The following is a 25889-nucleotide window of genomic DNA, read 5'->3' as shown; positions in this document are numbered from 1 at the left end:
ATTTAGAATCACAGAATAAGGAGGAGGAGGAAGAATGGGTTGGATTCATGTTTTCAAATTCCTAATCTTCCGAAAATGAAAACTATTATTTGAGTATAAACAGCATGGTTGGTGCTTCACAAAACAAAAGGATTATACTGCTATGACACTTTGTGCCCCAAAGTGACACACTGTCATCCCTATATTCACTACTCTCGTATATTTATGATAAAAGATGCATAAAATATGCCTTGTGTTGTATATTCTAACCATCTTGATCCACTAAACAGTAATATCTTATTGGATTTTATGCGCTGTCATTGTACAGTTATGAAGTTTTGCAAAGTATGTAGTCTGAAAGATGTTGTGATGTTGGAAACACAGCTTTCCTTTCAGGTACAACAACAGACAATGGACCACAGGAAAGGTTGGGCCTCTCCACGCTTCCCAATGCTGTTGCCCACACCAGCTCCCCCCACTCCCCGTGATAATCCTCGAGGATAAGCAACTAAACTAGTAGTCTATCTGATAAGCAAAAGCCACACAGTGCTTCAATCTCTGTAAATTTCAGAGGTGGAACACCACACTAGTCCTTATCAACTAATTGGGCGGTGAGTGGGGGGCACTTACTTGCTTTCACAGCTCCCAGCATTGTGTCTGAGGCTTAGCCTCCCTCTGTTCCCATTGGCCGGAATCTGGTCAAGAGGAGCAGCAGGAAAAGCTTCCAGGATTGCTCACTTGCTTCTGTTTTAAAAAATAATCTCAATTATTTTTGTTTAGCAATTGGCTTAAAGCCAGATTCTCTCTTTCTCTCCCTGTTATACTACACAAAATGCACTGATACCCCTAGATGAGAAACACTGGTACACCAAACTACACTTAATAATGCTGATGTTAGGAAAAGTATGTACTATTTCTTTTTTACCAGTGCACATAACTTCTAGGGTTGCCAGATGGTTTCAACAAAAATACCAGACACACTTGACATTACCTCACAATCTATATTACATCTTATGTAGAAAATACCAGACATTTATATTTTCTCATTTATATTTTCTCAATTTGTTTCCCAAACAGAAAGCTCAAATACTGGACTGTCCGGTTCAAACCGGACACCTGGCAACCCTAATAACTTCACACATATGTATGTATCTAACTCTTAGGATTTGCATATTTTCTGGAATTTTTATATATTGTAAACATTTGTGCAAAGAAAGGAAACAAGAATTTACTTGCGATAAAATAATGCAAAATTCCTGATTTCATGTTATTGGGAGGGGGGTGGGTATTTCAGAGGACACAGGTTTTAAAGCTTACTGTTTTTTTATGAGTAGAGATTCTGGGCCATGTAGTAAAACTATATATCATTTTTTGTCTTTCTGTTTCAACAGTTAAAATTCAATTTTTTGTAGGGCAAGTTTATACAAAAAATGTTTCTTTAATTAATGGGAAACTCATGGAAGGAAAAATAACCCAGTGCTGTTGCATGCACTTGCACATTAATTGTGTTCTGTTTTCCAAGAGTACAACAGATTCTTATGGCTATTGTGTGGGTATCAAAACCCAAGACTAAATTTTGGTACCTCCTAGGCAAATAATGTTTGATATGTAAGAGGTAATGAGAATGATTTTTTCTTCAGGTAATTTTTTTTAATTCTCTCCTTCATTTCTCTCACCCTGTCCTTTTCCTCAGAATTCTCGTTCAGGGTGAATCTTTTCTGTGTATGGAGCTAGCATATGGCCTACGCACCATTTGAGTTACACACTCTTTGTATTGTCTCTGCATTGAGGTGAAATCACTCCCAGAGAATAAAAGAGTAAGTTTAGGTTACAGTGTTGCAAACCTGTTAAGTAATATTTTGGACACCAAAGTGTGTAATATTTTAGACACCAAGGTGCATACCTTTTTTTAAAAAAACTATGTACTTCCATGGATCACACAACCATTCCTGTTCTATGTCAGGACTTCCATGAATATTTTGCAGAGAATTTCTATGGAGACATTTGAGACTTCTCACAGACTGGGTATTGCAATAAAGACTTCATTGCTGTTACTTTAGGAGAAGGAGACATATCAGAACAGTATACATTGCATAATACTATTAATATTTCACTTACTATGCCTTTCCTCAGTGAATTGAAAAATGTTTTAAAAATACTAACCTCTCAATCAATTTTTTGATTGAAAGCAAAAAGAACTGATCAGCCTCTGAAGTAATTATTATAATAAGCGTTTTACAGAAAGAGAAGATGTAGTACAAATATAGTGATTTAATAAAGCTATTCAGTAAGTCACTGAAAGAGCTGGGAACAGAAACTGATCTTTTCTCACACAAGCTACAAGTAATTTCTGTTGTTATATGAATATGTACTCATATATGGTGTGTGAAGTTGTGTAGTTAAACCAAGAATTGCTTAATTTTTGTGTAGGAATTTTGCCCAAGTTCTTTAAGTGGGAGGAATAGAGATGAAATACTGTCTCTCATATTGAGGTTGGAAGACGTGTTATCAACAATGTTAGCTTCTCTTTTTGTCACATCTGTGTTGCTGTGGCTTCCCTGTCCATTTCATAAACTGCTTTGTGTCATGATATCATCTGTATTTTAGTTCTTTTTGTCCTTTTTTTGTTCAAAATCTGTGAATTTAAGTGATTGGTATGTTTTTAATGTATACGATTTACTTATTGAATAGGATACTCACTTGCATCAAAATTTGTGTTTCTTGTTTTGATATGGTGAGAGAATAGAGAGAAGTTTTGGAACATAGATTTTTAGTAAAATATTATATACTATCCGTCCAATATTGTTGTAAAAGTGCCTTATACTAAATTGTAATTGGTTCAAAGTTTAGATTTTCCAAATTGGCAACTGCAGCATAGCTCATAATGTGTAAAGTACAGTGATGTGACCAGTTCTGGGTAGTCAATAATCCACTTGTGTTAATCTCCCTGATGGATCAAAAGGGTTCATAGTCCCATTCATTTTCAGAGGGCCTGTACAACAGTGTCAATATTACTTTTCCTCTTGTATTTGTGTGTCCAATTTAAATAAGTATGCAGCATAGTATTATTTAGTATTGTATATTTGTTTATTATTACAGAATGGTTGTAACACCATTTTCTCTGCCTAATGCTATTTTGGCTGAAAGGAAGAGAAAAAGTAGAGAAATGTAAATGTCTTATTTTTTTAGCTATCTTAATTTTTTTATAGCCTACGCAGTGCTTTAGCAAGTTAAAGCAGTAAGTAAAATGTTTGTGTATGTTCCTAAAAGTTGTTTTTGTACTACTGATAGCCTCTGTTCAACAGAGATTTCCAATATCAAGTTTGAGAGCTGGCATCATGCTTAGCTATGTATGGAACAATTGAGAATATAATTTCCTAGAGGCAAATGTAGGATAACATAATATTTTTATATTGAGGTTTTATAGGCTGCCCAGGTTTGAAGAGTCACTATCTAGATGTGAGGCCATTGGGGTCTGTAATCAAGTGATCATGAGTATTCCTTCAGGAGTGGGCAGCTAGAGAGGGATTTAGCTCTCAACTCTTGTATCCTATGAACATGATTGTGATCTGTAGTGCCCTTTGTCACAAGAACAGCCATACAGGGTCAGAGGTAGGTTCAGCTAGTTCAGTATCCTGTCTTCCAATAGTGGCCAATACCACAATTCCGAATGCTTCAGAGACAATAAGCAGAACAGGTAATCATCATTTATCTCCTGTCCCCCATTTCCCAGCTTCTGGCAAAACTGAGGTTTGTGACACATCCCTGCCCATTCTGAGACCTCGCAGAAATTGCTCCAAGAGGAAGGGATCAGGTAAAGGCTTTCTCAGCACTAGAAAGTGTTGGCATTATAGCTATATGAGAAAACCCTCCTAACGGGGAGACAGCTTATGCCAGCAAAAGATACATTTTATTGATGGAACTTATACCAGTTCCCCCAAACAAAATAAGATATACTGGCAAAATGACACTTTTGACAGTATCACTGAGACTATACCAAGGCTTTTGCAGAGATAACTGTTGGGTAGGGGTGTGATTTTTGTCACACATCTAACTTTCATAGGTATGCCAGCAAAACTTTTTAAGTGGGGACCAGTTCAAAGACATTATCACTCTGCAATTCATAAAGTTGACAAGCTGCTCATAAAATTGTAGGGTTGAAAGAGACCTTGGGAGATCATCTAGTTCAACCCCCTGCTAAAAGCAGGACCAATCCCAACAAAATCATCCCAGCCAGGGCTTTGTCAAGCCAAGACTTAAAAACCTATAGGGATGGAGAGTCCACCACCTCCCTAAGCAACCCATACTAGTGCTTCACCACCCCTCTTAGTGAAATAGTTTTTCCTAATATCCAACCTAGACCTCCCTCAATATAACTTGAGACCATTGCTCCTCATTCTGTCATCTGTCACCGGTGAGAACAGCCTCTGTCTCCATTTTCTTTGGAATCCACCTTCAGGTAGTTGAAGGCTGCTATTAAATCCCCCCTTACTCTTCTCCTCTGCAGACTAAATAAACCTAAATCCCTCAGTCTCTACTCTTAAGTCATGTGCTCCTGCTCCCTGGTCATTTTTGTTGCCCTCTGCTGGACTGTCTCCAATTCATCTACATCATTTCTGTAACGGAATGCCCAGTATTGGATGCAATACTCAAGATGTGGCTTCACCAGTGCCGAATATAGGGGAATAATAACTTCCCTAGATATGCTCTCAGTGGTCCTACTAACGCACCCCACTGTGCCATTAGTCTTCCTAGCTTGTTTGATTAACAGAGAGAAGTATAGTCGGTTTGTTATGAAAACAAAATTAAGTGCATTTGTTTCAACATTTGTGAAACTAAGGTTACGTCTAGACTACATGCCTCTGTTGCCAGAGGCATGTAGATTAGGCTACCAGACATAGTAAAATGAAGCGGCAATTTAAATAATCGCCGCTTCATTTAAATTTACATGGCTGCCGCGCTGAGCTGACAAACAGCTGATCAGCTGATCAGCTGTTTGTCGGCTCAGCGCGATAGTCTGGACGCGCGGGTGGCGACATCAAAGGTATTTGTCGACCACCCAGGTATACCTCATTCTAGGAGGCATACCTGGGTGGTCGACAAATACCTTTGATGTCGACACCCGCGCGTCCAGACTATCGTGCTGAGCCGACAAACAGCTAATTAGCTGTTTGTCGGCTCAGCGCGGCAGCCATGTAAATTTAAATGAAGCGGCGATTATTTAAATTGCTGCTTCATTTTACTATGTCTGGTAGCCTAATCTACATGCCTCTGGCGACAGAGGCATGTAGTCTAGACGTACCCTAAGAGCACAGAGTTTAGTTTGAAGTTAAAAGAAGAGCAAAGAGAAGTGGGGCAAACTACATCTAAAATCTAAAAGGGCACCTTTGGTGCAGTCATCTATGTTGATAGTTACTCAGTCACCTGTTTTCTGTTAAAGCTTAACTAATTTGCCGAACTAATATCTATCCATACTACTGAAAGGTAAAAGCTCACATATCTCGCATTCTGAAGGACACCAAAATTCCCTTTCTCAAAATTGAGGTTTTTGAAAATTATATATCTCATCATAATGTGCACTTGCTGTGTGAGAAAAGAATATTTTGATAGTTTTTTTTCTTGAATACCTGATACCAAAGCACAGTCAACGACTTGAATGTTTCATCCTTTTTGTGTATTTTAGTCATTTTACCTGACTTTTTACCTTTATCTCTCATTCTCTGAAAGGTCACTGTTCTAAAGGATTTTTAGCTTCTGTTATTTGTAGTGGCTGCTGTATGTTCATGTTTCTTTAATTATGTGTGCTGTATGTGTTGCAAAACAAAAATCAATAATGTTGTTTCCTTTCAAAAGGAAAAATCCTACAAGTGACCCTACAGGAATCAGCATAGCCATTACTAAGCTAATGGCTACGTAACAGCTCCTTTTATTGTAATTTTTAAAGGCAATAGGAAAGCCTCTCAGTTGTCTGAATAGAAAAAAATGTTCAGATGTTTGAATATTCAAAACTTGCAACCGTATGCCTATAAAATATCCTTTTAAATGAATAATTGATGGGTCTATTACAGTTAACCCTAACTGCAAATATCCAAATGTAAGCTGAATATTTTTGAGGAATAACTGTGTAGTTTTAGTCAAAATCCATTAGTCCATTAGGGACCAAGCCAAAATGTGAAGGGGAACTTCAGAAATTCCAGGTCCTGATGCTACAAATATTTACATGGTTAACATCAAGTACTTGAGTAGTCCCATTGGACTACTTCCCATTCAGTAAGCTAATGCAATGGTAAAATTACCATTTGAAGTAGCTACAAAGAAGAAATAAAGGAGTGTTTCACAGTGAGGTCAGCTTTAAATTCTGGCCTCTGTTTTCTGAACTGACTAGTCTTTCAGAATGTGTGAAGCTTCTGGCACAAACCACTGTCTGGCGCTAGTTTAAAATCTTGAATTTGCTGCTTATACTTCAAGAGTGCTATCAAGTACTTTTGAGGCAATTTTAAAATAGTTCTTCATATTAAAATATATTTCGTTGGTGAGAACAATTGTAAAATATTTTATGGCTACATAGACCCTATACTCCTCTAATTCCACTGTAAATTAGCTGGAGCCAATCTGCTTTATCTGCCACTGTCAAAAAATGAGATTCTAAGATAATTTTGAGAGGGAGGGAATTTTAATATTGTAGGGAATAAATGGCTTTTCCGTTCATTTTTTATGAAGATTTGAATTTCTGTGAAAAATGAAGCCAGTTTCATTCGTACTATAAGAAGTGCCTCATGGGAAAATAAAACATAGGTATTGTCTAAATGAGAAGATTGGCATAGCTACCATGAAATAAATTATTCCACCAGGCTATTTCCAGAAAGCCTTTGACAAGGTCCCTCACCAAAGGCTCTTAGGTAAAGTAAGTCTTCATGTGATAAGAGGGAAGGTCCTTTCATGGATTGGTAACTGGTTAAAAGACAGGAAATAAAGGGTAGGATTAAATGGTAAGTTTTCCGAATGGAGAGAGGCAACTAGTAGGGTCTCCCAATGGTCTGTCCTGGGACCAATCCTATTTAACTTACTTATAAATGATCTATTGAAAGAGGTAAACAGTGAGGTGTTAAAATTTGCAGATGATACCAAACTGTTCAAGGTAGTTGAGACCAAAGCAGACTGTGAAGAGCTTCAAAAAGATCTCACCAAACTAAGTGGGCAACAAAATGGCAACTGAAATTTAATGTTGATAAATGTAAAGTAATGCACATTGGAAAAAATAATCCCAACTATACATACGATATGATGGGGACTACTTTAGCTACAACTACTGAAGAGAGAGATCTTGACGTCATTGTGGATAGTTCTCTGAAAACATCCACTCAGTGTGCAGCGGCAGTGAAAAAAGCAAATAGAATGTTAGGCATCATTAAACAAGGGATAGAGAATAAGACAGAAAATACCTTATTGCCTCTATATAAAATCATAGTACGTCCACATCTTCAGTATTGTGTACAGATGTGGTTGCCTCATCTCAAAGAAGATATATTGGCATTGGAAAAGGTTCAGAGAAGAGCAACAAAAATTATTAGGGGTTTGGAGCGGTTCCATATGAAGAGATATTAAAAGGACTTGGACTTTTCAGCTTAGAAAAGAGGAGACTAAGAGGGATATGATGGAGGTCTATAAAATCATGACTGGTATGGAAAAAGTGATGGCGGAAAAGTTATTTACTTGTTCCCATAACATAAGAAATAGGAGGTCACCAAATGAAATTAATGGGAAGCAGGTTTAAAACAAACAAAATGTTGGTTTTTTTTACTCAGCTCACAGTGGAACTCCTTGTCAGAGGATGTGGTGAAGGTTAGGACTTTAACAGGGTTCAAAAAAGAGCTAGATAGATTAATGGAGGTTAGGTCCATCAATGGCTATTAGCTAGGATTGGTAGGAATGGTGTCCCTAGCCTCTGTTTGTCTGGAGGTGGGTGATCCCTTCCTTGAAGCCCTGCCCTGTCTGTTCTCCTCCTCTCCATCACTTGCTATCCCTGGCCCTTGTACACTCTCAGGATATGGCTACACTGCCTTTTTTTGTTTATTCTTCTGTGGGAAGAGGTTTTTCCAACATTTGGCCTGTCTAGACTGCGCCAAATGTCAGAAAAAAACCCTTCTTTCGGAAGCCCCCTTATTCCTTGAGGAACAGGGAATACACAGGTTGCCGAAAGAGCATATTTGCTCTTCCGCTAAAAAAAGCGGAAGAACAAACACATTGCTGGATGCAGAAGAGTTTTTCTGGGATCCTGGAAAAAAACTCCTGCAGTCTAGCTGTACCCTCACTGGGTTGAGACAGGAGGTGCAGGCTCTGGGGTGGGATTTGGGTGTGGGTAGGCGAGAGAGGTGCAAGCTCTGGGAGGGAATTTGATTGCAGGAGGAGGTGGAGAAGGGTATGCTGGCTCGGAGTGGGGGCTCCAGGCTGAGGAGTGTTGGGGTCAGGTGGAGGGTTGGGGTACTGAGCAAGCCACAGGCTTGTGGATGTGAGGATGCAGGATTTTGGGTTGGGATATGAGAGGGGCTCAGGGCAGGGAGGTTGGGAGTATGATGGGCTCAGGACACATTTGCGGTGTATAGATGGTGCCAGGAGTGTTGTGGCAGAAGACTGAGGATGTGGGGGTGCAGGAGTTTGGGGATGTGAGAGGCTCAGAACAGGTGGTTCTAGTGTATGATAGGCTCAGATTTGGGGCTTGAAGGTGGTACAGGAGTGTTATGATTCTGTGGCCAGATGGGGGCTTGGCCCCAATTGGCGGCATGTTGGCCAGGCTTCATCTTTAAATAAAATATTATGTCAAACACAAAGTTTCAGCATTGTCTTTATTTCTGAGAAGGGCAGGGAACCTGTTTTGAGTGAAGGGTCACTGACCCACAGAAAAGTCAGTTGGGGCCACACAAGTGAGTTGCGCAAAAAAAAAACCCTCCTCCAAAACCCTCCAAGCCTCACTAATGTGGCTCCAGCTGTGCTGGTGGGAGCAGGAGACATGGTACTGGGAAAGGGTGCTCGGGACAGGGGTGCCAGTGGGGGCAGAGTGCCATTGGGTGCTGAAGCAGGGGACAGGGTGTTGGTGGGGGCAGGGAACAGGGACTCCCCGGCACTCACCTCCTCAGAAGACTGCTATCCCCTCCCCCCTCGCAGGGGAAGCTTGCCCTGGCACTTGCCTGCTCCAGGGACTCCTACCCACTCCCTCCTCCCCCGCAGGGGAAGTTCGTCCCGGCGCGCACCTCCTCTGGGGACTTCTACCCCCTCTCCTCCCACAGGGGAAGCTCGTCCCAGTGTGAGCTTCCTCCAGGGACTCCTACCTCCTGCCCTGTGCAGGAAGTCCCTGGCACGCCACAAACCTGGGTCTGGTACCGTACCAGCTGTTTGGGGGAGGGGGAGCAACCAGCGCACTTCCTGAAACCCTGGAAGTGGTGCACAGCTGCCAGACTTCCATCCACCCTGCAGGAAGCCAGCGCTACCTCCATTGTCACTGGAGGTAGGCAGTGGGACTTCTTGGGGGTGGTGGGAAATGGGGGGGCCCTGAACGCCTTGCAATTGACTGGTCAAGCCCTCCCAATCGACCAGTCGATCGCGATTGATGGGTTGGTGACCACAGCTCTAGGGCATATGGTATTGGCCGCTGTTGGTAGACAGGATACTGGGCTAGATGGACCGTTGGTCTGACCCACTATAGCTGTTCTTATTTTATGTTCATCATAGTCTACATATTATGACTCTCAGATGAACACTGTTCCAGAATAATTAGTACACTTTGGCCAGGTCTACACTAAAGGGGAAAGTCGACTTAAGATACACAACTCCAGCTATGTAGCTAGAGTTGAAGTATCTTAAATCATGTTTTGTTGTCATCCACACAGCAGGAGGTCAGTGGTAGCGCATGTTCCCATTGACTTCCCTTACTCCTTGTGAGCACCCTCTCGGTTCAAATTAGGTATGTTAAATTTTGATTAATCAGCTAATCGAGTAGTTGATGGAATTTCCATCAACTGCTAGATTAATTGATAAGGAGGAGGATGCATTTGCTATCCCCACTGTGCCTCTTCCTTTGAAATGTAGCAAGAGCCACAGGCACTCTTGCTACATTTCAAAGGCAGAGGCGCAGCAGGGAACCCAAACAGGAGGCAGAGGCGCAGCGAGGAACCTGGGGTGATTGGGCACTGCTTCAGTCCCCACTCATGCCAGGTCCCAACTGTTGTGCCTCTGCCTTTGAAATGTAGCCAGAGCTTCAGGCGGCTCTTACCCCATTTAAAAAGTAGCGGCGCAGCATCTAGGCCTAGGCGTGAGCCTAGACAGCTGAGTTCCAGCCCACGCCTGGTCCCCCACTGTTTCTCTGCCTCTCCTGCCCCCACAAACATGGTGCTGGGGGGCACCAGCTTTTAAGCCAGCTCCCCCAGCGCTGACTCCTGCTCCCCATTTGCTGCCTCTGATAAAAACAGCAAGGCAGGGGAAGTTACTAGCTGAGTAGTCACTCTATTACCCGATAAAGAATATGCTTATCAGGGAGTCAGCTACTCAACTAGTCGCTTACATCCCTAGTCTTCACTAGACCTACTAATTCGAACCCTGAGGCAGCGTCAATGTTTTCCATAGTGTAGACAAGCCCTTTGTTAGCAGAATAACTGTAATAAAATCATGGAATGACATGTCCAGTATTCCAGAGTAACTACTCTAAGTAATTGTTACTAGCTGATTTTGGAGGGTTGTTAGTCATAATCTCTATGTAAAGACTTACATTTAAGGGTAACAGGGGAGCATTGTATGGAGGTTACAAACCATGACAGTGTGGTACGGGAGGGTGAGGATGACAAAAAGGTTATCCGGTTCTCATGTGTATGCACACAGATTTGTTTGTTTCCTTACCATGTCGCACTGTGATTGCTCCCCCAACAGACCATCTAAAATCTTTATTTTTCCACTCCCTTCCTAAGAGACGGGACTTGGTACTCTTCCATGCTTTGCCCATATGAGACATGACTTAGTATATTGTGCAGATGTTCAAAATATGATCTCGTATGTGATCTTACCTTGCTTGTGTAGCCCTTTGGCATTTTTGTGCATCTCTCCCCTTGGGATGGGGCAGTGTCCCTACTGGGCTCCTTGGACTTTGCTTTTTACTGAATTGAGGGAGACGCAAAAGTTTACCTTTCTGGTGTTGCCAACATCAGCGGTCGCCATTGATCTTTGTAACACGATCCTTCCTCTGCTTTTTCACTTGAATTCATGAGTAGTGACATAGTTACCATTGTTGATTTTAAAGGATGGTCATAGGGCATCTGAATGCTTATTGAAATGAATGGTGCTGGTGTAACAATCTGTGCAAATTACATCTTTCAGCTTTTCCCATGCTTCAATGAAGGGAAAAGTCATGTGCATTGGTTATACTTGTGGCACGTTCTGGAGGTTGTCTCAGCAGTCACAACAGCTCGAGACTTATTTATTTTTAAAAAATCTGCTTCACTTCTTGAGGGGGAAAATAGATCAATGTGAAAGAGGTGCCAGTTTGTCATGCAGCTGTGTACCAGTGCTATCCTAGCCCTCTGAGACAAATAGTGATCTCTGGCCCCTTTGTTTCCACTGTGATTTTCCTTGTAGCTGAGATATTACCAGACCAAACTTATGTTCTTTCACCATCTAGGATGGATTTTTTCCCCCACAGACTACAAATCCTACTTTGAACTGAACTTGAAAGTTCAGAGACTATTAGTAAGAAGACTTTAGTTCTCTTGCACCACAAGGTCAATGGAACTGTAATTTGGTCTTATCTTTGTTTAAACTGAAGATGGGAAAGGCCAGGAAGTAACAGTGGAATAAACAAAAAATAAAAGTATTGTCAGCCTTAACAGGTGCAGGGGGGATTCTGATTTATTTATAAGGCACTAAACAGACAGGGCCAGATCCTTAGCTGAGCTGAATCTGCATAGCTTCTTTTAAATATTGAATGATTCAAGTTAGTAAATGTCATCTTGAGTAAAGGGGTTTGCAGTCTGGTCCTTATTTATTACCATCACAGAACACCACATCAGAGGTTCAAGTGCAATAACATATTGGGCATTTTCACAAAATGTATTGAATGAGAACAATTGAGCTTTATAAAACCTGGGTTGCACCTCTGAACACTGGCACTGTCTGGTCCTGCCAGACCATGGATGCTCCTGGACCAGAGAGCGCAGGAGCTTAAGGGCAGGAGGGCCAGCTAAGGGCAGGGGCAATGGGATGGGCAGAGCCAGAGTGGGGCTGGTCTGGAGCCCCTGATAGCCCCCAGCAAGTGGGATCAGGGTCGGATTCCTCCCGCAGTCCTTGGGAACACTGGGCTGGCACCAGAGCCCCATGGCTGGAGCCGGAGCATGGACCATCCAGGGGGGAGCTGGAAGCAGGTGGTGGGCTTGGGGACCACTGACAAGGGACCTCTTGTAGTCCAGCAAATTCTTACCAGTACAGAATGAGAAATCCCGATGGGTGCCAGAGTAGGGAGATCCAATCTGTACATGAATCTATTCCAACTGACCTCAGTTTTGATACATTCCCAGCAGAATTTTTTAATTTAATTGAAGATATCATTATGTGTTACAGATATATATTGGAACTATCATCTGTGGTGGAAGTATAGTAATTTGTTTTTTTAAATAAAGGAAGAATCTTTTGGTATCAATATTGCAGCTGTGACTTTTTTTTAGTAACTTGAAGGAAGTTGGGCACCTAACTCCTATTACATTTCAGCTTGAGTCAGACCCCTTTAAAGATTCCAGTCTTATGTGGAACCTAATCTACTATCTTTAGTGCCTACAAATACATATTTAGGTTATACATATTGATTTTAAATGCATTTAATGTGTTTGGGATCTATCTGTGTAAAACAGTAGATATTTAAAACTGCTTTGCATATTGTGTTAGGCAGGCGAGGTTTTTTTACAAATGCTAATAAATTACTTGAGCTTCAAAAGAGTTATGTTTAAAATGAGAATTCGTCTTCTTTTGTAGGCTGGAGAAAAACTTTTTAATGTATTTTACCAGATTTCACATAATAGCAGTTTTAATAATTAGTTACAGGATATTGCGAATGCAAAACTTGCTGATGCAGTTAGTTGTGTTTTAATAGATCATTGACTCATCAGTCAGACTCTGACCACCTCAGAGATAAGAAGTTATAGTTCCATTGGTCTGTCTGAGTACAGCACCCTTCTGCAAATTGAGAAATGGTATAATCATTAACTGGGGTAATGGAGTGAGCATTCAGGTTTCAGCTAGTATCTCTGAGTTTTAAGTCCTGTTATCTTTAGTGTGATTAACTCTGTAAGTTATGTGTGTATGATCAACCTGTTTTGTAAATAGGCATTATTCTACACAGTGGTGTGTCAGCAGGTGCTCAGGTGACTTTTTGATCATTTTAAAGGTCTGCAGTCTTAATAATAAATTCTGTTTTCTTTTTTTGACCTGTTTCTAAAAAAAACCATGTAAATTATAAAGGCAAAGAGAGCTCCCCAGTAGTGAAACTTATTGAAGTAAATAAATGATAGAATTACCTACTGAAAAGAGTTGTTTTAAAGGGCCATCACTATACTCAGGTTTACATTTTTTTTCAGAACCTTATTAAAATATTACATACTTTCCAAATGAATACTGATTATGAAGAGTTAATTAATGTTGTCAAAGGTCAGTGCATGTGACCATATAATCAGTTGGGTATTGCCAAAGCATATTGTTTTATTGTGGTATCGCTGGATGAATCGGATTAGACCAAAGGCGGATAATATTTCCTTTGAACCTTCCAACGTTCAAAAGAACATAAGAAAAATTGCAGTGCAGGGCCTGAAATGAGGGGAATTAAGTTCTTTACCTTTCACAATGATTTCTGTATCTTCTACTTCTAAATTCTGTGTTTGTGATGTAATATATTTATTGCAGAAAAAGTGTGAGTATCCAAAGTTAATATAGTATAGAGAGAGGTGCTGATGTAAATTGAGTCTAAAAAGTTATGCTTTCATATAGGAGAATACCTGAATTTACATGCAGGTACTTGGCTCTATCAGAAAAGAAGAGAAAAAAATGGAGAAGATGACAATTTCATGAGAAGTTGCTAAAACAGTCCATAATTAAGAGTTTGACAGCCCATAGTGATTTCGGATATTTTGAAAAACGCTCTGACATCTAATATAAAATAGGCATCTTTAAAACAATGCCATATGTTTACATTGCATACATTCTGTATACAGCATAATTAATTTTGAATATATTTTCATGTGCCAAATAATTTATTTCAAAACAGGTGACTTGCTAGACCAAATGACATCTTCATGCAAATAACATTTTGTCATTATATGAAAAGCTGACAAAAATGATCAGATTGTTGTTTCATTAATCCACTTAAAGGAAAGTATTTCATATAATGTCACAAGTTGGCCCTGGGCATGTACTGTACATGTAGGGTATTACCTCCTGCCAACATTCTCAGTTTATTTCCCCATCTACAGCTGGCAGATGTTTCTCTGCTTCACAGTATTCTGGTATTGCAATAAACAAGCCACCATTTAATACTTTTTGTTTATGTAAGGAATGTGTACGTTGCTAGATCATGTAATGACTGAGCAATAATGCAAAAATAGTTGCCTAAAGAAGACCATGTTCAAATGGCTTTGAAAATATTGTAGTCATGTACAGTAAAACCGGTGTTATCCGGCATGCTCGGGGATTAGGGCATTCCGGTTATCTGAGGGTCCCATCAACCTAGGAAAAACCAATGGACAATAATAGTAAAACTCAAGTTTTTAATACTGGTAGTTAGTCTCACATTTCTATTTTGAGTTAAAGATGATTAGTACTACTTAAATAAAAAATTAAGACAATCGTAGTAAAGCAAGCCAGGCCAGTGCACCTGAAGATGTTTCAGTATTGTGGCTGGGGGCAATGCCAGTTAACAAAGTTTTCTGGTCAACAGAGTGCCGGATAAAGCTTTCACTTTATTTATGTAGTGTCTATCAACAAGGTACAAAGCAGAAATCAGATTATGTGCATACACATACAGCAGATTAGGAATGTAAAGGTTTAACCAGTTAACTGGTAAGCATTGCTTTACTGGCATGGTTACCGGGGTAACCAGTTAACCAATTAATGGGGTAACCAATTAACCAGTTCAGCTGGGCCCTCTGCACCACACCGTGGAGAGCACTCCAGCTCAGCCAGGCCCACTACATCTAGAAACAGTCCCTCACCCACAGCACAGTGAGGTGGGCCCTGCCCAGCCCAGCCAGAGCAGTTCCCACCCACAGTGTGCCACGGATGAGGGGCTGCTCCAGCCCAGCTGGGCCCACTGAGCCGCTGGCAGTAGGGCTGCTTCAGGGCTCCCCTCCCCACAGTGCAGCACAGTTTACCAGTTAAACCTATAGTTTAACTGGTTAACAATTTACTTGGGATTTTACGTCCCTAATACAGATCTGTGGATAGATGTCTATCACTTTTTCCAGGTGTGAAATCCTCTGGGAGGAAATGGAACAACTTTTCATTATCATCCTGTCTACCCTTCTCTCCATCTTTCTGTGCTCTGATGTACTCCACTTCCTTTAACCACATTGTCATGGGGTCTCTTTACACCTCCCAGGGTAGGGCAATGACCTAGGAGCCCCGCAGTTACATCACTCAGGTCCGTCAGCTGTGCTCTCTCAAGGGTGTTCACAGGAGTCAAGGTACCTGTCTGGGCATCAGTCTGATTCCTGTGGTCCAAGCTCCAGGCTGATCACAGCAAAGGCTGGCCTGGCAGTGTCAGGTGGGCGGGGCTTCCCTAGCTAAGTGCACTCTTGTATCCCAAGCCCAATACACACAAATTTATAAGGAGCAAGCACAATTGCTTAAAATGAAATATAGAGCTATTTAACCCACAATGAACTAAAACTACTACATAATCCTATTGTTATAAACCCTGTCCTCCCTTTCCCATCATTTGTTATGTGTAAACTTCAACTAAGTTTTTGGGGGGCAAGAACCATGTCTCCCTTCCCCCCAAAGTTCTATGAATCCACATGACACTATGCAAAATGATGAAAGACTATTTCACCCAATTGAAATGTAGGGTAGAGGTGGAATTTGACAAAATCCATGCTATGAAACCTTTAAGGACCACAAGTCTGCCAGGACCTCAGCTTTCTGTTAAATCTAAGTGGTTCCCACTTAAACCGAAATCAACACTGCAGAGATGGATCGTCAATTTAGTGGGTCTAGCACAGACTCGCTAAATCAACCATTGATGGTGCTCCCATCAACTCCAGTACTCCACTGGGTCATGAGGAGTAAGGGAAGTCGACTGGAGAGTTTCTCCCATTGATCTGCAGTGGGGATCCTGCAGAAATTCAGCCTAAGGTCCATTGACTCCTGCTACGCTATTCAGGTAGCTGGAGATGCGTATCTAAGGTCAATTATCTCCCCTAGTATAGACCTGGCCTAGTGTACCTATATATCCTGGGCAAATGTGTGGGAGGGGGTTGGCTCCATGCTTCAGAAGGGGCAGGGTCTTTGTAGAAGGGCTGGGCTGGAGGCAGTCAGCCCTCAGTGCTGCCTGGAGTGCGACGCATAGCACTTCAGCAGTGATTTAAAGGGCCCAAGTCTCTGGCCTCCACTGCTGCTGTACTGCTGGGATGAACACCATAAGTGCTGTTTGGGCTTCTTTAGTTTTGCCTTTTACAGTTTTTTTCTGATATATTTATGCAGTTTTACATGGAAAAACTAGAGAGAGAGCCAGGGAATTAAAAACAAATCTAGAACCTTTCTTTTTAATCATAGTCAAAATTACAAAATAAAAGAACTCCATATGTTTGCATGTAATTCTCCATGAGTCTGTTTCCTTCAACAATACAATGAATTGATCATGTCTGTGTGATTTTTGTTGATTACCATCATCTTGCAGAGTATGTATGAAACATGTTATTTGTTATACTTCTGGAAATAGTGTAAAACAACACCACCTCTCTAAGATAAATTTCTTTTACATACTTGAAATTTCAAATTATGTATTTATCTCTTTTAAATTATTTTTCTGTTTCTCAGTCAAACACTGTGGAAAGTTGCTTTCAATCATGTGAACCCTTACATAGTACTTAAAGAAAATAGCAGCTGGGTTTTCATTTAATCAAAGATGACTTTACATTTTGGTGATATGTTTAAATGCCGATTTACTTTCAGATGTGAATATGGGGTGAGAGACGTCTTGCAGTATTCATTTGTAAACCAGTCACACTCTGAGCACAGAACCTGATCTAACAATCTTTTCTCCTCAGAGACCAGATTTTCCTACTGAGCGCCTCACCAAGATTTGCTAAGAACTGAATCACATTGTTGTTCTGTGAACCTTATCTCAGAATCACAATCCGCTGGCTTCCTTTTTCCTAAGAAGGTAAGAAGCTTACCCTGAGGGATAGTGAAACAGGTAAGAGAACAGAACAAAAGAACATTGACTCATGCGCATTTCAGTTTTTTTCTCCTGAGAAAGATGAAAGTATTAGAACTACAGGCTTTTCACCAAACTTTCCAGAGGTATACAGTTTTGTTTCCACTGATATGACAGCACCAGGTTTGCATATGTCTATGTAACCCACACACCTAGGCTATGTCCATACTACGAGCCTCTTGCACAAGAGGAAATGCAAATGGAGCACTCATTTGCATATGTCATGCTTTCATTTGCATTTCCTTTTCGGATCCCTTTTGTGCAAGAGGTTTTTGCACAAAAAAGCGCTGTGTAGACTGCTCCTTTTGTGCAAAAAACCCGTTTTGCACAAGAGCCGTTCTTCCTCAGGAGGAACAGCTCTTGTGCAAAAGGGGGGTTTTGCGCAAAAAGGAGCCGTCTACACCACTTTTTTGCACAAAAACCTCTTGCGCAAAAGAGATCTGAGAATGAAATGCAAATGAGAGCATAACATATGCAAATAAGCGCTCCATTTGCATTTCCTCTTGTGAAAGAGGCTAGTAGTGTAGACGTAGCCCTAGTATGGTTCACTGTCCCATGCAGTGGCACCTAGACCACAGCAACAGCTAAGATCAAGAGACCGAGACAGCTGGCTTTTAGCTCAAAGGGTAGAGGCTCCTAAACTAAGCTCCAGAGGTCCCAGGTTCAAATCCACCTGGTGGTGGTTACATCTACATATCAACATTCTCAAGTATTTCAAAGACTACTCCTTATGGACATATATTTTTGAAGCACAGCCTTTCCTTCCTTCTGTCTGATCCTTTGATTAAATAAGGATTTAAATGTTGTTTTCATCCTAATCTACAAGGTATTAAATTTGTTATATTTAGAAGTTACTCTAGTTAATGCTGCATCCAAAGATTAGGCTATAATCAAAAGAAGTTTGTCCAATATACATAGCAGACAGATACTGTTGGTACATGATGGCATAAATTATATTTCTGGATGAACAGGATATAATTCCTGTTCATCTAGAAATATGATTTATGCCATCATGTGTCAATTGTGTCCGTCTGCTATGTATATTGGACAAACTTCTCAGACACTTTGCCAAAGAATTAAAAAGAACGGAGCTTTGCGGCCCAACCACCCACATCTTCCCCCTGCCTCACAAAAAAAGAAAATGAAAAAGAAGAAAAAGCTCAAGAGAGAAAAACTTAGGGGGTTGTATTTCCAGTGTGGACAGAAGTTGTCCCATGGCTTCTGCCATGCCCAGCTCCCCAGGCTTTAAAAAGTGCGGTAGCTTTCACAAAGCCATTCTTGCTTCCGAAGGACACTCCTCTTGCATTCAGTGTCTCGGTGAGGCACATAGTCCTCAAAAATGCCCTCACTGCAGCAAGTTGACTGCCTGGGCTCATCGAGATAGGGAGATGCATCTCCCCATGCTCCTTTTTAATAAGGCTCTTCAGCCTCTGAGGCCGAGGACTCTGCCTCTCATTCTGAGCCACTCAGAGTCCAGAAAAGATGTGCGAGCTCTCCAGCACCAAAACCAGTGTCAAAAAAGAGACTCGACGACATGATCCTTGCTGGCTCTTCATCTGCCCGGGTCAACACCAGTGACAAACTGGGCATCTCCGGCACTATATCCTGCCATTCCTCATAGCCTGCAGAACTGAAGTCCCAGCATGGGAAGTAACCGGCACTGGCAACTTTGGCCCCAGTACTGACACCAGTGGCAATTACTACACCAGCACCAACTAAGTCCTGTGAAATGGGTAAGTCATCCACCTCATCCATACTGGCGGTGCTGACCAATCTATCAGGCTGTGTCCAGACTCAGGGGTTTTTTCGAAAAAAGTAGCCTTTTTTCGAAAAAACTTCACCTGCGTCTAGACTGCAGCCGCGTTCTTTCGAAATTAAATCAAAAGAATGCGGCTTTTCTTTCGACGGTGGTAAACCTCATTTCACGAGGAAGAACGCCTTCTTTCGAAAGTGCTCTTTCGAAAGAAGGCGTTCTTGAATGTAAATAGGGCTTCTTCGAAAGAGAGCATCCAGACTCACTGGGTGCTTTCTTTCGAAAAAGCGGCTTGCTTTTTCGAAAGTTCCGCGTGCAGTCTAGACGCTCCCTTTCAAAAGAGGCTCTTTCGAAAGTATCTTTCGAAAGAGGCTTGCAGTCTAGACATAGCCTCAGTGCCGACGAAGGCCCTTTCCAAATCTAGCCACACTCATACTACATCTGTGAGTCTGGCACCAACCTTCTCACCAGCATTGCTATAACCATCATTGGTGCCAATAGAGTTCTGTTTCTTGTTCTCATGGCACTGTTGTAGGTGGCGTTGCAAATTATTTACGAGTCCGATATGCTACACATTTGTATACTCCTTCATGCTTTAGTCACCATTCCAGAGGACATGCTTCCAAGTTGATGTTGATCATTAAAAATATATATATTAATTAGTTTGTGCCTGAACGCCTTAGAGAACAGTTGTGTGGATCCTGCTCCAGGGCTTACAGTCTAACACAGTGGTCCCCAACGTTGCGTGGCAGCCGGGCGCCCGGGGGCGGGGCCACGCACATGCCGGGCGCCCGGGGGCGGGGCCACGCACGTGCTGGGCGCCCGGGGGTGGGGCCACGCATGAGCCGCACGCCTGGGGGCGGGGCCACACACGAGCCACGCGCCCCAGGCCGGCACCACACATGTGCCCTGGGGCCGGGGCTGGGGCCGCCCACGCGCCCCGGGCTGGCCCTGCGCATGTGCCGCGCGCCCAGGGGAGGGGCCACCCATGCATCCCGCGCCTGGAGCCGGCACCATGCATGTGCCGGGGGGGGGGGCCAGCCCAGATGTTTCAGCGGGCGCCCAGAAATCCCCCGGCGGGCGCCATGGCGCTCGCGGGCACCGCGTTGGGGACCACGGATCTAACATATATTTTTTGTTATTGTAATCTCGGATAACGATGCAGCAGATGTTGTTTGATTTAAGAACACTTTTGCTGTAGATTTGACAAAATGCAAGGAAGATACCAATATGAGAATTCTAAAGATAGCTGTAGCACTTGTCCGAAGGTTTAAGAATCTGAAGTGCTTTCCAAAATCTGAGAGGAACAAGGTGTGGAACATGCTTTTAGAGTTTTGAGAGCAACACACTGATGCAGAAACTACAGAATCTGAATCACCAAAAAAGAAAATAAACTTTCTGCAGTGGTATCTGACTCAGATGATGAAAATGAAGGTTGTTTGTTCTGCATTGCTTTAGATCTCTGTCAAATAGAATCCACTTGTTCTCAGTTTTAAGTAACATTGCAAATAAATGGGAAGTATTATCTACCATAAACATAAACTTGTTTGTCTGAGCAGTTGGCAGAACAAGAAATAGCACTGAGTGGATGTGTAAACTCTAAAGTTTTACATTGTTTTATTTTTGAGTGCTGTTACATAAAAACAACAAGAAGAGAACATTATTAAGGTTGTAATATCAAGCACTAAAGAAAGTCCAGAAAGTTAAGGAAGTCCAAAGGTTGCCTTTGAAGCTTTAATTTTTCCTCTTTGTGTGTATGCATTATAATAGTCTTTCACCATATGACCACATATTTTTCCAGCTTCTGATATAGCATAAGTCTTTGTGTCCACAGCATTATTATATGGCCTTTCTCCAGTTATTTTTATGCGTTTTGTGAATGCGTTTTGTGAAGTTTGTCACAGGGTTTGGTGACCTCTTGTGGGCAATTGAGAAACTATTAAATAAATGAAACTGATTAAAAATAGCGGGGGGGAGGGAGCAGAGAGTTCATTGCAGTGTTTAAATGTTTTCTTCTTCTCTTCTGTCTGCAGCTGGATCAAAAATTCCTGAACTTCTTTTGTGTGATTTTTTTTTTTATGCTTGCGGCTTTAACAGGATTCACTGTTCCACAACTCTCAGAACATTTGGACAGAAATAAGCAGATGCATGCACTTTCCTGAAATTCCGTATGAGGCAATTATCTTTGGACAGTATCAGGATTAGGCTATTGTTCCAACATACAGTTCAATTTGAAGATTTGTGGGATAGATGAAGAATCTGAGAGTCCTTTTTTACAAACTGCTTAAAAATTAACACACTTGTTGATTTGAAGAAAAGACTAGTAACTTCCTTGGCTCAGTCTGTCATTACTTACATGAATATCAACTGATGCTGAAGAAATTACTCAGATATAGTGTGGGATTTTTAATACAAATAATTAGAATTTTTTCAAATAGTCGCTTTGATGGAAAGCTTTTCTATTTGAAAGTAACTTTTAAACAAGATTTAACTGTTTCAATTCTTAGTGTGTATTTGAGACTCCCCCCCCATAACATGAAATCATGCTATAAGAAATCTCTGATATAGGTATTTATTTCTGCCAATATAATATAAAAGTAGAAATAATCAGTTCATATTAAATTGTTTAATTAGTAGATTATGATGATATTTGAATTTTCACAAATGTAAAAGAGGTTTAACTTCCTGGAAATTTTGTACAAGAGTGTTTGTTTGCACTGCACATTTATTTATGTTTCATAGGGACAAGTATCAGAATGAAAAAGCAGTCTAATATTACCGTATTTCTATTTTGAGTTGTAGAGCAGACTAACTTGTTCCAGTTTATTATGTTTTGAATCTATGACTTTTCAAAAAAACCTCCAGTCAGCTGAAGTGGGCTGTGCCCATGAAAGCTCATGATACCATGTACATGGTTTGTTAGTCTATAAAGTGCTATGAGACCATTTGTTGTTTTTTAAGTTAATCCTGTACAGACTAACTCAGCTACCCCCTGCGTTATTTATAGTGTTAGCCAGGTAATTTATGAAACACAACGTTTATCTTTTTTAATTAATTATTTGAAAACTTGACAAGACTGCGAGGAAACTAAGTTAAGGAAGATTTTTGACATTTTATGTTACTATTTTGAGCAACAAATACAACATTTCAAATTTTATTTTCTAAAAAATACAAAAAGCATGTTTGGAAGACCCCAAATCCATATTTTCTTTGGAGCGCCCATCATTCCAACCCCGGCGGAAGTGTCAGAGGAACAGAGTTTTTCGGTAGCCACTGCTGAAACATGGAAAGAACTCCACCTTTCATTTGACAAACACGCCTTCCATCTTTCTGACAGAAAATGTCAATGCCCAGATCATGCGAAACATCAGTCACCAGATCCCAGAGGCGTAGCTATTCACACAAGAGATCATTTCTCTGTGAACTCTGAACAGGGAAGGTTTGGCATAGCAGAAGATTATTTGACATATGTACCTGTAGTTGGAAGGATGGAAACTCATGATACTGCATTGAAGAGGACTGTTGATGTGACTTCCTATGGTTATCAAATATCTGAACATAGAGACACATGGAAAAATATGAATCGAGTTGCAGATCAACAACTTCCTGATATATTTATAAAAACAGATGAACTGCATAGAAAACCATCAAAAGAATGTTTTCCAAACCTTTCTGAAAAAGATGTCAGACATCTGGAAGATGAGTGCTGTGATATTTCTGACTTGGTTTCCAGTACTAAAGAGATTAGCATACATTTAAAGTCTATGAGAAAAGATGTTTTATTAAATGATCATAGTGTCCATCATGAACGTCTTAGTCAGTATCTGGAAATGTTTTTTCCCAAAATAGCAAAGGAGTCAAAAACAAATAGACCAATGCGTGACTGTTCAGACTTTGCAATATCAACAGAAACTGAATTTCTTAGTATAAGAACATCAAGTCAAGTTGCCATTCTTGCCCAAAAGCATTTTAAAGAACAGAATCAAATGCAGAAAGAAGCCAAGAAACTGAAGGAAACAGAAGTAGAAAAAAAAAGTGGAGAAAATGAAGTAGTTTTAGATGAACCTTTCCAGACTAATTTTGTTGTTGGAGCATGCATTCATGTGTCTGAGACTGACCAAGAGTCTGTGTGTTCCCTTGAACTTTTCAGTTCGGAGAGCGCCAGGAACACTACTTGTCTTGAGTCTACAGAAAGACAAACAAGCTCTCAGGAAAACATAGAAGACTCTCAAGAACTTGTAAGTGATGATAATGAACAACTGCAGAATGAGATCTGTATTGAACCATTGAGCACAGGAATATTGTGCTCACAAGTAGATAATTATTATAAAGGCTCTTCTAAAAGAGCCCGAACATCTGAAGACTTCCTAAGTATTTCTCACTCGACTCTGAAAGCCCAGCAGAAATCAAAGAGACCTAAACTGATTTGTTCTGCAACCAAGCCTGAAACAAAAGTAGATAAAGAAATGATGTCCAAGTTTTGGAAATTTCGGCCAAATCCATGGCTACTTAAAAACTGCTGCTGCAAGAACCAGAAGTACAGTGTTTTGGTTACAGTACTACATCCTTGTCATGTCAAAGAAATACAGATAAAGTCAAGACCAAAATCTTCCTCTAAAGTTCCCATTGCAACTATTATAGTTATCGACCAATCAGAAATAGAGAAGAAGGTTGTGCTGTGGCGGGCGGCTGCTTTTTGGGCACTCACAGTGTTTCCTGGAGATATTGTACTACTCACAGGTAAAAATTCAATTTTTAATGTTTTTGTTCTTTAAAATGTATCTTTTAAAAATACTTTCTGTACCAAATGTAGAATAATTTAGGATTGCAATCATTATAGTTTAATCACTCAAAATTATCAGAATTATCCTGCCACTTAGAAAGCAACAAATTGTGATTTAGAGAGCAAGAACTTTATATTATATTGCTGAAAGACTTACCCGGTGTTGCCCATGGCTAGGGTCAGCCTGGATTGGGGACCCACGCTCTAGAACGGGGGGGCCAGCCCAGAACGGGGTCAGGAGGACATGGAAGCTGCATGCCAGCGCTCTCTGGGCTGGCCCTGAGGCAGCAGGAGGTTGTGCAGGTCACCAAACAGTGTTCCCTGGAGGCAGGGAGGGTAGGGAGGCTGCAGAAGCTCCCCAGGACCAGTTTCGGGACAGTAGGAGCCCATGTGGCTCACCCATCGGCATTTCCTGGGGTAGGAGGTGGCTGCACGGTGGCTAGCAGCTGCTCCCCAGGACAGGCTTGGGTGGTGAGGACTGTGCTGCTGGCCAGTGACTGTTCATTGGGGTGTTTGTTGCCCTCTTTGTCATTCATAAATATAACTGTCATCTGTGCTTGCTGTCGTTCCTGCTCTCACACCCCTCCCTTTCCCTTTGATAGGAAACAATAACATTCCACACACACCCCATTATCCTGGCACAACCAAACCCTGACCATGCTTTAAGTTATGATAAGAAGAAGCCACATGCCAAATTTGGTGTCCTAGCTCTTACCATTTCGGAGGAGTTCTTGAGCATTAGAAGGTCTCTCAGGTGGACAGACAGACACACATTTCTGTATGTTGTACAGTAATTCCTCATTTAACACTATAGATGCATTTCTGAAAATGTTCGTGCTAAGCAAAAACGTGCTAGCTGGGGTCAATTTTCCCATTAAAAATAATGGAAAATGTGGGGGTTGCGTTTCAGGTAGTGGTGGCAAAGTCAGTTTTTTGTTGGTGCTCAGTCGTCAACGTCAACATTAGATATCTAGCAACACAAGTTGCTGCCATTTGTTAAAACACAAAGATAAACACGTGAGTGAGCGGAGGAGCACTATGACCACGTGGGTTCATCTGCTCATGTGTATTACTACTTTTTAATCAACTTATACCACCGCACTAAGTAGTCCGTCACTTGATTATTTTCGTGTTATTTCAGGGACGGTTGTGTTATTTGAAAAAGTTCCCTAAAAAAAAAAATTGTGCTATTGCGAAAACATGTTAAGCGGGCACATGTTAAATGAGTAATTTTTGTATAATATCTTTGATCTGAAGCATACATGCTATAGAACAGCAATATATTGACCTTGATATACAACAGTAAGTAAAGTCATGTATATTCGGTGTATGTAATCTGTCCAGCCAGTGAGCATTTATAAAGCAGCTATCACTGTGGCCATCTAGTTGCGGCACATACATCATAGAAAACACTGGAATCTGTCCAGAAGGAACAAGGTGTTTTGAGGGTTTTGCCTTTTGATTTTAATCATTAACAGTTTGGCTTTTGAGATCCTTATTTGGATTGATTCTGTTGTAGTTCTTTGTTACTGATAGTCATGGATTTTAACTGTTGTGGCAAATCCCAGAAAGAGAAGCAGTCAGCTTGGGCCTATGCTATTAAGGGCTTTTTACATCAGTATTAGAAACCTGAATTAGATATTCAGTGGATGGAAAGCTGGTGTAGAGAATTGGGATTCATCCAGCTCTGGATAAGTTAGTTAAGATTGGTGACAGCTCCTGATGATATTTGCTATCTCCTTTTCAGATACATTTGGGATTAAATTAATCCCTGATGTATGAAGATGGAACATAGGGGAGCTACATTTGCTTAAGATATTTCTGGATTTAGCCAAAATAAAGCAAAAAAAAAGAAGAGTGTGAAACTTTAGAATCGTTATCTCCATCTAGTCAACTCTACAATACATTTGAAAAAG

The 25889-nt window shown here is 41.0% G+C and overlaps 1 protein-coding gene across 4 annotated transcripts in view; it reads left to right on the top strand.

Annotated features, from left to right (window-relative positions):
- The window catches only part of SHLD2 (shieldin complex subunit 2), an 81772-nt gene that overhangs the window by 19801 nt on the left and 36082 nt on the right, over nucleotides 1–25889 (top strand). For 3 of the 4 annotated variants that reach the window (XM_075934825.2, XM_075934822.2, XM_075934824.2), the window contains exons 3-4: nucleotides 17268–17383; nucleotides 21224–23930. In XM_075934825.2, coding sequence (XP_075790940.2) covers nucleotides 22370–23930 — 1561 coding nt within the window. In that variant the 5' untranslated portion in view covers nucleotides 17268–17383; nucleotides 21224–22369. Of the gene's footprint in view, nucleotides 1–17267; nucleotides 17417–21223; nucleotides 23931–25889 lie in introns of all 4 variants that reach the window. The other variant, XM_075934823.2, reaches the window with a different exon arrangement.

The sequence above is a fragment of the Pelodiscus sinensis genome, chromosome 8 (genome assembly GCF_052426305.1).
Source record: "Pelodiscus sinensis isolate ZL-2025 chromosome 8, ASM5242630v1, whole genome shotgun sequence".
In the NCBI taxonomy this organism is placed as follows: domain Eukaryota; kingdom Metazoa; phylum Chordata; order Testudines; family Trionychidae; genus Pelodiscus; species Pelodiscus sinensis.
The sequence above is the reverse complement of the archived record's forward strand: the minus strand, read 5'-3'. Positions and strand labels throughout refer to the sequence as shown.